Source organism: Parasteatoda tepidariorum, chromosome 10, assembly GCF_043381705.1.
Source record: "Parasteatoda tepidariorum isolate YZ-2023 chromosome 10, CAS_Ptep_4.0, whole genome shotgun sequence".
Classification (NCBI taxonomy): domain Eukaryota; kingdom Metazoa; phylum Arthropoda; class Arachnida; order Araneae; family Theridiidae; genus Parasteatoda; species Parasteatoda tepidariorum.
In genome coordinates, this window is record NC_092213.1 from 42,777,413 (window position 1) to 42,789,087 (window position 11,675).

Genomic DNA, 11,675 nt, shown 5'->3' on the forward strand with positions numbered 1-11,675 from the left:
CTTCTTTCAGTCAACTCCCCCCCTGTGCAACTTTTAAATCAGGTAAATACGAAAATCGATGATTGATATTAAAATCGCGTGAATAAAAATCGAGATCTGAATTACGAAAATACGAGCTATCCAGCCGACGGATAAAAAATACGGAAAATCTCATTTTCTGTGCGTGAAATCGGAGAAAATAGCTAATATAAGTAAAAATGCGGAAGGGTTAGCAGCTAGGACGTAGTTTGAATTTTCTGTTTATCTTTGAAAATCGTAAATAAATATAACTATTTTACTACAACGACTGAATTTTTTTTAAAAAACAGGATATTTATTTAAAATAAAAAAAAAATAAAAAAACAAAACTTTTAGAGAATTAGAGTTTTTGATAAAAAGGCTGAAATTCGAGAGACAAAAAAAATCTAATCCCTGTATAAAGGCCAACCAGTTTTATCCCAAGGAAATGATTTTTAGAGAAACTTCAGAGGAATTAAATTCCTCAGAAAATATTTTAACTTTTTCAAAAAAAAATTTCAGTGGAAATTAGCGGGAAAAATCTGAAAAAAAAAAGCGGAAATCTGCAAATCCGCAGAAGAATCTCATCCCTGTATAAGAGTGTAATTTAAAAATCGTTGAGAGTCAAATTCAGTTATTTCATAATACATTAAATAAATTTTTACGGTATCAAATGAGTGCCATAAGTACCCTACCCTTTTTTATTTCTAGGGAGAACTCTGCCTAATATTTCAACAAAAGATACATGCATGTGCAAAAAACATGTGTATATTCAACAGGAAATTACTGAGTATAGATAATGTAAAAAAAGTTACCCCTAGGATGAAAATTCATTTTTAATGAATTTGCAGATCTTGGAGGTGCACCAGTTCCCTGTAAAAAAAAATTAGTAAAACAATACTTTAATACATTAAAAAAGAAACTGTGCTGGATCAACAAAAAATTTGCTAGTAAAGGATGAATAAAACAAGTTTCTAATTGTAATTGTTTAATTAATAATTTAATCCATGTAATTTTTTTAGTGTTTTCAAACCAGCAGTTGAGCATACCACTGTATACAATGGCATCATGAACAGCAAACATTTTTATTTGTGTTATGTTAGAAATGGCTTACATTTCAAGTTGTAACAGACATCACATTAAGCTTTTTGATTTGATTATAACACATAGCTGAAAAACGGAGCTTATTGGGCATAATCCAGGACTTAGTTACATTGCAAGGTCTATACCCATTTTTGCCTCATTAAGTGAAAGTCTTTTAAAACCGGGACTAGTAATTACTTGATCAAAAACTTCATTTATTTCAAATATGTACAAATTGACATGCTTTAAATGCTCAAAAACAGGCACCAATTTTCCAAGACTTAAAAGAAAGCAATGATTTAAAATATAAAACGTTAAGTTGTCAATGAAAAAATAAAGGGGAGAAACAAAACTAGGTAAATGACAGTTTTGTTCTTCATCTCTATTTTTTCATTTTTTGTTAGCAACTACATATTTTATAGTTCAAATTACTTTGGTTTCTTTTCATTCACATCTGGCAAGTCATAAAAATAGGCAGCTTTTTTCTGCGCTTGAAACATGTAGACTTATTTCCAATTTGTATATTTTTAATATTTTTGATTGTATTTATATATTGTATTGAATGTATCAAAGAAATTTTTAATCCAGTAATATCTTACTGATTCAGTTTCTTCGGATTATTTACTTAAGGACCAACAACGTTTGCCAAGAAACGTTGAAGTGTCAAAGCCATTTCATATCTTTCTTTTACGATTTCTCCAATTCTTTTTCTTGCAACATTACTAATAGAAAGAATTACTACAATGTACAAGCTTTAAACACTGTTTTAAACATGTTTAAGGCATGTACCCTGATGTTAGCACATAAACATCAAGAATACTCATCTTTATATTTAACAACAAAAAGAATATTGACACAATTAAATTAAATAAATCATACTAATTTTTTTAATAAAAAAGAAAAGAAAACTGTAACATTAGAAGCAGCAAAACCCTCTTTAGGTCTAAATCAAAAAAATGACTGAAACACTAAATAGAAAAATGAAAAACAATGCAAGAAAAAAAATTTGCTTTTCTAAATATAAGTTTTGTATTTTCTTAAGTTTTCAACATGAAAACTTAAGGAGTCTTTGAAAACTTAAGGAGTCTTAGCAGACTGAAAACAACTAAACAAATCTTTTAAACTTCTACTCGATACTTTTTTAAAAATATTACCAACTGTTTTTTAATCTTCTTACGGCACAAAAATTTTATTTTGATTGCAAAACTTATTTCACAGCTAAACAATTTAATTTTCCTATGTCCTATACTTTTAAAAATATAAAATATTATTAAGGGTCTGTCTAGGCTTTACTGAGAGGTACCCATTTTGTGAAAATTTAGACATAATTTGTGAAAATTAAAAAGTATATTAAAAAATCAACACAAAAATATGGATTTATCGTTTCTTACGGGATACAAAGATAAAATGTTAAGAAAAAGTATTTTGTGTTTTTCCTAAAGTTGAATTTGTGAAGGTACCGATAAATAGTAGGTAGTAAATTTGGCCAGGACAAACCCTTGATTATATTAACACTTACATTTTGTACACCAATAACTGCAATTTCTTCTTCATCATCATCATCCACTTCGATAGGATAAGGATTCATAAAACTATTTTCTGCTCCCATTCTCATGGAGCTTGAGTTTGCTTGACGAGATACTCGGACAGCCATATTTTTCAGAAATCCTGGAGTTATCCAACTAAGTAAAGTTTTACAAACGTCACTAACTTTTTTCCCTAGACCTGTAACTGTACAAGTGACAATGATTAGTAAAAATATGCAAAGAAAAATTTTAAAAAAAAATTTAAATTATTTTTCTTTCAAAAATCTTTTAATTAATCCACATATATACACAGTTAAACCTCGAACTTGAAGGGAAAGGAGAAAAAATTCGAGATACCGAAAATTCGAATTATCGAAAATCGTATATTATCAATGGAAGAATAAAGAAAAATGACCTTATTTACTATTCTATATTTATTCTAAAAACACTTTTTACACTTAAAAAGATTCAATAGCTGTTTGCTTAGAGATGTGTAGGAAAATTTTTCTATAACATTTTCTAAGTGGACTCTATAGCTTTAAATGTCTCCTCTGACATATTTGTCTGCCTCTCAATAAATCTCCTCACAGTGTCCACTACAGAAAGTGTTTGTTTGAGAATTGGTTATGATTATGAGAATCGATTATGATTATGAGAATTGGTTTTCTATTCTTGAAATTTTTTTGGGGGAATATTTTTTTATTTTCAGAAAAAAAAATCTACACTATTTATGTAGAAAAAAAGTTTAAGTTACCATAGGATTAGAAAAAAAAATTCGAGAAATCAAGGTTTATTTTAACATTGAGTGTATAGAAAATTTGAAGGGAATTTTTCTTCTTCGAGATATCGAAAAATTCGTGAAATCGAGGTTCGAGTTAGCGAGGTTCGACTGCATTACCACACATATTTAAACCACATATGGTGCACAAGATACTTAAATGATTTTAAAAAAAAAAATCAAACTAAGTAAAACTACAGACAAAATCATTCCTATGAAAAGAATTTTTAATTAAAATCATTCAAGCATATATCTTAAGTGGCTTATATTTACTTTCAAGAGGAAATTTCAAAAAAAAATTTTTGGAAAAAAAAAAAAAAGAGTACTAAAAATAAAATGGAAAAAGGGGAATGGGCAAGTTTGAATAAGCATTAAGTAATTTCCTGATTAATTTATTATATTACTTAACTAACTGGTAAGACAACAAAAACTATAATTATAACAGTAGGATGAAAATTAGTCTTCTTAACCATTGACTTACAAATATAATTTGTCATGTCATCTATTGACATGAAGGAAAAAATTCTAAAAAGCTTTAACTGCTCAGTCAGTCTCACACCCAGTAATGTAATAATTGACTTCAAAGCAGGGAGGGTTGGGGTTTTGGACGTCCTAAACTGGTTTTGGACAGGACATGTGGGCTTTACTTTCCTAAACTGAATAAAACTGTCGTAAACTGGGTAAAATGCTTAAAGTGTCCAAAACCTTGAAAAATTCTATAGGTGTAATCATTGTGCACATAATAATTGCATGTATCAACAAATATCTGATATTTTTTATACAAATTACTTTAACTTATTAAAGGAAAATAATATAATATAATAGGAAAAGGTTTATAATTTTCGAAGCTCCCCAGTTCATTGAACAACAAAAGTAAATACCTAATCCTTTAAATATAAATATGCTTTTAATACTGATAAATAATGTTACGATAAATAATGTTTTTGCATTTTTAATATTGCAATATTAAAGAATAATGGTTTTTAAAAAAAAAAATACTTAATTTGTTTAAAAATTAACCTTTTATTTTTCACAATATTTTTTTAAAAATTTTTTATAATTTCTGCATCACAGGATGATAAAAAAGACATCTATTTTTAAAAAAAATTGTTTTTAAATATAAATATATTAGTTTAAATTGAAAATACAAAATAACTGAAAAATGTATTAACAGTTTTGAAGGGCATAACATCAGTTTCAGTTACTGACACTGGTGATGTATCACCACTATGCTAAAAGAATCAAACATGAATGAAATAAAAGTATTCTTGAATAGTACTATAGATAAATAAACCTGTTTATGACTAACCCCTTAATAGCTTAACTTGTATGGCAAGGTCAAGCTTCAGTTACGTACTATTGAATGAGAGGACCAATTGAACCTGATTACTGATTAATAATCCTTTGCTTAATGTTTAAGTTGAAGAGTCAAACAATATTAATAAAACATTATACTTTTAATAAAAACAAATATTCTCTAGTAGATTTAATTATCAATATGTTATTAGTTCTATGTTTATTTTACCTTTTAAATATTGTTCAAATAAAACTGTAACATAATTTGAGTAAAAGGGTTTTGGACAGTTTAAGACAGCTTTGGATAAAGGGGTTTTGGACAGGACGGTTTAAACCGTGGATTAATCCATTCTATCCTAAACCTTGCCAACACTGCTTCAAAGCTATGAATGGCTGTATAAGCCAACTGGTTAATTGAAGTAACACTTAGAACAAATGGAAATTTTAAAAAAAAGTACATAAATAAAAATAGTACTAATGTAAGCATTAACTATAATTATCATATCATAACCACATTTTATTTTTACTTCTAAATAGGAGTCATTAAATATGTAACATTTTATTGACACCATCTGGATGAAACATACTTATTGCAGAGTCCACCCTTCTGATTTTCGCAGCTGGATGCTCATCCGCACTGTTATCACTAAAGAAAAAATAAATTCTTATATAAAATCACATTTCATCATATGGCAAATTTTTTTATTTTTAAATAAAAAATAATGTTTGTTTAATCACATTTTCATCGCCAGAGACTGAGTTGAAAGAAACCCAGGCTTTTTTCTTTTAACTTAAAAAAATAAATAAATGAATAAACATGTGGGGTTTATTTGGTTTAATTGGACATTTTTAAAGCTATTCAAGATGTCACCTAGTTTAACACTTTTCAGGTCTCAATTTTAATTTTTACCTCAAAAGATTTATTATTTTTGTTTAAAAGAAAACCTTCAAAGCAAAATCTTTTGCAGACTAATTGACTACAGTAATTTTGCTCATCTAACAATTTTCTTAATATAAATAAAAATATTAAAAAAAAGTATATTTTTAAATATATATATTATATATATAAGTTTAAAATAGGAATATAGGATTAGTTTTACTTTGAAAATGCCAGATTCAATATATTTAAGAATAATATAAAATCCCATATAATAAACCTGTTTAAAAAAAATTGAATTTTCAATCTTAAAGTACTGCAAGAAGAAATACAATACCTACATTTCTATCATGTTTCTTGATCTATCATGTTGACAGACAGAAGAGAAGAGGCATAATAGGTAGAAGATAGAAGAGAAAAATTATATATTCTCATTCTTCACTTAACTAGTAAAAAATTCCAAGCAAACTTCTCTTAAAAAAGGGAGAATGAAATGATTGACAGCTCATTTCTATCTTACCTAGTATTCTCTATGTATTACAATGCACATTCTCTTTTGTCTATCCAACTTGTTGTATCACCAGATTTCAAATTCACTTCTTTTAAGAAAGTGTAAATGGAATTCACAAAGTAAACAGGAAGGGGATTTTACTGTTCTAAACTGACTAAAACTGTCCTAAACTGTCTAAAACCTTCAACATTGGTAAAAGGTAAAAGTTCTATATGTGTAACCATTGTACATATAATAATTACATTTATCAATAAATACTTGATACTTTTTATACCATTTGCTTTAACTTATTAAAAGAAAATAATATAATAATAAGAACAGATTTGTAACTTTTGGAGCTCCAAATATTCAGTGAACAACCAAAGTGAATAACTTATCCTTTAAGTATGAATATGAATAAATATGTTTTTAATATTGATAAATTATGTTTTTGCATAAGGATAAAAAAATGCAATATTAAAAAAATTAATGAAGTTTTTTGATAGAACAGAACCTTGTCTGCTTCTTGTTCAGAAATTAACCTTTTATTTTCCCAAATACTTTTTTAAAATTGTGACATAATTTGAATAAAAGGGTTTTGGACAGTTTAAGACAAAGGGGTTTTGGACATGACAGTTTAAACCCTGGTTTCAAATGTGGATTAATCCAATCTGTCCTAAACCATGCCAACTCTGAGTCTCATAACTATATTAGTTTGAATGTTAAGTTTGCCTTATAAGTGAGTTAATCTTTAAAGCAAGGAAAGCTGTCCAACCTGTTTTATTACGCACCAAGCTCTGCTTTGGGTACATTTGAGAAAGGGAAAACCTCTTTGCTTGCCTCAAAACCAATTTTTGTTTACATTCAAAATAAAGATTAGGGTTTTTATGAGGTAAATATTTACGTTTTGTCATTAATTTCACTAGCAGTTAATTTGGCTACATTATAAAATGAAAATTTGACTAGTTGTTCATTATTAAGAGCACTGCCAAAGACCCTTTTCTAAAAAATTCTTTGTAAATCAAACAAACTGTCTTTCGGTCAATTTCAGTTGCCTGAGTAACAACACTCACTTTAAAATAAAAAGCTTATTTTTAGAGCTTTTGTAATGCCAGCAGGAATTGGTAGGAAAGTTTGTCCAGAATGTCAAGAGGTTAAAGAAATGCTTATTTAAAGCAGTTAACTTAAATGTAATTATTGTGATACAGAAATAAGTGCCAAAATTAAGAGAATAAGTGAAGGAAAACTGCCCAGCAAGTTCTAGATCAATGGAAAGTTTTTTCTACTTGTGATCCGGTTCAGTCATAACTGAAAATAGACTATTGCCATAAGTAGACGCCAGTTTCTGTGAGTTCAATGCAAAGTATAAATTCTCATGAATGATATAAAAGCACCACTATTAACTTCTGTTAATCAACCAGGGGTCTGCCCAGGCCAAATTTACTACCGTTTAGCGGTACCTTCACAAATTCAACTTTAAGAAAAACGGTAGTTTCACAAAATACTTTTTCTTAACATTTTATTTTTGCATTAAAAGTAGAAAACCTGAATTTTTAATTGTTTTAATAAGACAAACGAGACAAAATAATTTGCAATATAGACGAAAAATAAAATGTATTTAAGATTATTTATCTCATTTTGATAGGAACTTTGATATAAGCAATAAATATTACTTACTGCACTTAAAAAATGAAGACATAATATATTCTCCATACCATTGCAATAACTAGCAGTTTATTACTAAGAATTGAAAAGTAAAAAAAAACTGGTTAAATGCCATTGTTGCCAAAAAATTAGTTAAATGCCAAATAAGTTAACTTTTATTTTATATTATTCATTACTTTATCATGGGTTGAAATTTAATGAATTTTCTTTAAATCATTATTTCGTACTATTAAAACATTTAATTCCTTTATCAATGATTTAAGAAGAAAAAAAAACATTCTTTTTCAGGGAATTAAAAAAACTTGCATTTTTAATACTTTGCTATAGTACTAATAATTTCTTATTTTATTTATACTTCATAACTTATTTATTAAGAAGACAATGAAAATAATAATCAACATAAAGATGGAGGATATATTCAATCCATCAGTACATTACCAATCTATATATTTTGTAGGAGGGTCGAAAACCCTGAGAAGGGATCAATCCATTTAGTATTTTCCGAGTATATTTTTGTGCTATTTATGGTGTTTCTTCATACTTTTTTTTACGGACTGTACAACGTTAGATACTTGTGAAAGGTAAACCAAATCAGTTAATTTCGTCACCTATTTAATTTATTAAGGACATACAGAAATGTTTTTTTTTAACAAAATGTAATGTTGATTGATTTCTTGGTGCATAGGCAGGGATCTATCTTGGGTTTTTTTGAGAGGTACCCATTTTGTGAAAATATAGACATAATTTGTGAAAATGTTAAATTATGTTAAAAACTCAACATAAAAATATTGTAAAGAACAGAAATATTTTCAAAAATGTCACTTCAAGTAAAAATCATTTATAAACAGGTAAATTTATGTATATTTTTTCCCATATAATAAAGATAATTTTGATATTGTAAAATTTTGGGCTTAAAATTGCATCAAATTTTAAAATTCTGTAAAAATCATTGTCCATTGTTAAATTTCAACTTGAATTTAATTAAAACATGCATTTAACAATACTAGCACTAAAAGTTATTTTCAGTATGAAAACATTTTCGACTAGGTCATACAGAAAAAAGTTNATTATTTATCTCATTTTGATAGGAACTTTGATATAAGCAATAAATATTACTTACTGCACTTAAAAAATGAAGACATAATATATTCTCCATACCATTGCAATAACTAGCAGTTTATTACTAAGAATTGAAAAGTAAAAAAAAACTGGTTAAATGCCATTGTTGCCAAAAAATTAGTTAAATGCCAAATAAGTTAACTTTTATTTTATATTATTCACTACTTTATCATGGGTCGAAATCTAATGAATTTTCTTTAAATCATTATTTCGTACTATTAAAACATTTAATTCCTTTATTAATGATTTAAGAAGAAAAAAAAAATTCTTTTTCAGGGAATTAAAATACTTGCATTTTTAATACTTTGCTATAGTACTAATAATTTCTTATTTTATTTATACTTCATAACTTACTTATTAAGGAGACAATGAAAATAATAATCAATATAAAGATGGAGGATATATTTAATCCATCAGTATATTACCAATCTATATATTTTGTAGGAGGGTCGAAAACCCTGAGAAGGGATCAATTCATTTACTATTTTCAGGGTATATTTTTGAGCTATTTAGGGTGTTTCTTCTTACTTTCTTTTTACGGACTGTACAACAGTATACTTGCGAAAGGTAAACCAAATCAGTTAATTTCGTCACCTATTTAATTTGTGAACAACATTTAGAAATGTTTTTTTAAAACAAAATGTAATGTTGATGATTGATTTCCTCGTGCATAGGCAGGAGTCTGTCTTGGTTTTTTTTTAGAAGTACTTATTTTGTGAAAATTTAGACATAATTTGTGAAAATGTTAAAAACTAAACTTAAAAATATTGTAAAGAACAAAAATATTTTCAAAAATGTCACTTCAAGTAAAAATCATTTATAAACAGGTAAATTTACGTATATTTTCCCCATATAATAAAGATAATTTTGCTGTTTTAAAATTGTGGGCTTAAAATTGCATCAAATTTTAAAATTCCGTAAAAATCATTGTCCATAGTTAAATTTCAACTTGAATTTAATTAAAACATGCATTTAACAATCCTAGCACAAAATTATTTTCGTTACATGAGAACATTTTCGACTAGGTCATACAGAAAAAAGTTTAACAGAGGAAAATTTTTTTCATAATAATGTTAAACTTTTGACTTTTTGTAAGTTTGCAAAGGGAGAGCCTCGTTGTTTCATTTTAAAAAACTGAGCTAAAAAAGAAAGTTTGTTTTGATATGACATTACCACATTGCACCATCTAACCAATCACATGCTACCTTTTCGCAAAAGACGCCTAGCAAAAAAGCTCCTCTTTTCCCTAAATTGCAACGAGAACGGGGTTTGCACAAGAACTCGATTTATTAAAAGCATTTTGAGAAACTACCGCAAAACGGTAGTAAAGATACAATGGACAGACCCCTCATAGGTCACCCATGCATATACGAAAATATCAGGAAAATTTTTATTATTAAGACTATGCAATAGGTCCCATGGTGATGCTCAGATATAAAATTTAATCTACAGCAACAAGAATATAAACAATTAACAGAACTAAAAATTTTTTTAGATGTTTTGAATAAGGTTACTAAAATCAACAGGTTAATTTTTATACCTTGGTAACCATATATAATGAACATAATAATAAAAGAAAAAAACATTATTGTATGGGTCAACAAATTTCACTAAATGAACTAACTTCACTAAATGAACTTATTTTTAACCCGAGTTAGCATGATAAATCAAATTATCATTAAAACAATTACAGGAAATCACGTTAAAACTCTTAAAATAACACCTAATTAAATAATTTGAAACAATCAGAAAGGCTTCGTAAGTATAAATATATTTCATGACAGAGTATTAATAATCAAGATCAACAACATACAAAAACAAGAAAAATATTTTCACAGCTAAGTTAACAGAAAGTATCATTGCTGACAGCAATCATAAATGTAAAAGTCTTATTACTTTTTGATATAAATAATAGCGCAAGTTAGTTAAAATGAATATACAACGTTTTCACCTACTTAAATGAGATTTAAAACGTTTTTTGAAACTGAATTTTTTGACACTAGGCAACACTATAGCAAACTTAAGCGAGAAATTGAGAACAATTAAAAAGAACTATTGAGATCCTTAGGAGTAAGAGTGTTAAAATATACAGAATAAAAAAACGTTGTTTATCATCGTGCTACACATTAACAAGCATACATACCTGGTAACAAACTCAGATCTGCGTTTGCGTTCTATTCTGTCAGACGACATTTAATGCATGAAGACCTTGTATCAAAATTAGAAAGATTAAATAACAAATTGGGATAACAGTAAGAATACATGAATCCCTTAATTATTTTAAACCATTCACAACAGCGTATTAAAATTTTAGAATAAATAAAATAACAGAACAAGACAACTTGTACGCTTCTTTTAAGCAATTACAGTTAAAGATAATAATTTTAAAACCCAAATTGGTACAAGAATAATCTAAAGGTTCATTCTAACTGCATGAGATTCACCCATTTGGAATCGCCGAAAACATGATTGGAGAAATTTCGATACTGTTCTCACTGCTTATGACTCTAGGCAATCAGAATTGCAAGAATCGCATATAGCGTTAATTGTTCCTAAAAACAATATCTTTCAGGAACGTGCAACTGAGAGTCCGTTTAAAGATAAAAAAAATTGTAAGCGAGAGACATAAATACGCTTTAAATGTTTAGAAACAAAATGTAAGGGAGCATTTCAGCTGCAAATAATTTCCACACCTGATCATCGTCGAAAGATAGAGAGAACTTGATTGGAGAGTTCTTCTCGGGGGAGGGGAGGGAAAATATGTTTAACCAATAAGGTTTACTATATTTCCTCCATGGTGATCGGAGTTGCGTGATCGGCATAAAGTGAAATTGGCCCTTAAGA

General features: G+C 27.6%; 1 protein-coding gene across 3 annotated transcripts in view; it reads right to left on the reverse strand.

Moving 5' to 3' along the window:
• Positions 1–11,244, reverse strand: part of LOC107437697 (sentrin-specific protease 1) — a 35,058-nt gene extending 23,814 nt beyond the window's left edge. The window contains exons 1-4 of one of the 3 annotated variants that reach the window (XM_016049774.3): positions 10,975–11,244; positions 5,268–5,326; positions 2,600–2,811; positions 813–870 (exon numbers count right to left, since the gene is read on the reverse strand). In XM_016049774.3, the coding sequence (XP_015905260.1) occupies positions 813–870; positions 2,600–2,811; positions 5,268–5,326; positions 10,975–11,024 (379 nt within the window). In that variant the 5' untranslated portion in view covers positions 11,025–11,244. Of the gene's footprint in view, positions 1–812; positions 871–2,599; positions 2,812–5,267; positions 5,327–6,077; positions 6,160–10,974 lie in introns of those variants that run through there. The other 2 variants (XM_071186789.1, XM_043045865.2) reach the window with 2 other exon arrangements.
• Positions 11,245–11,675: the final 431 nt, after the last annotated feature.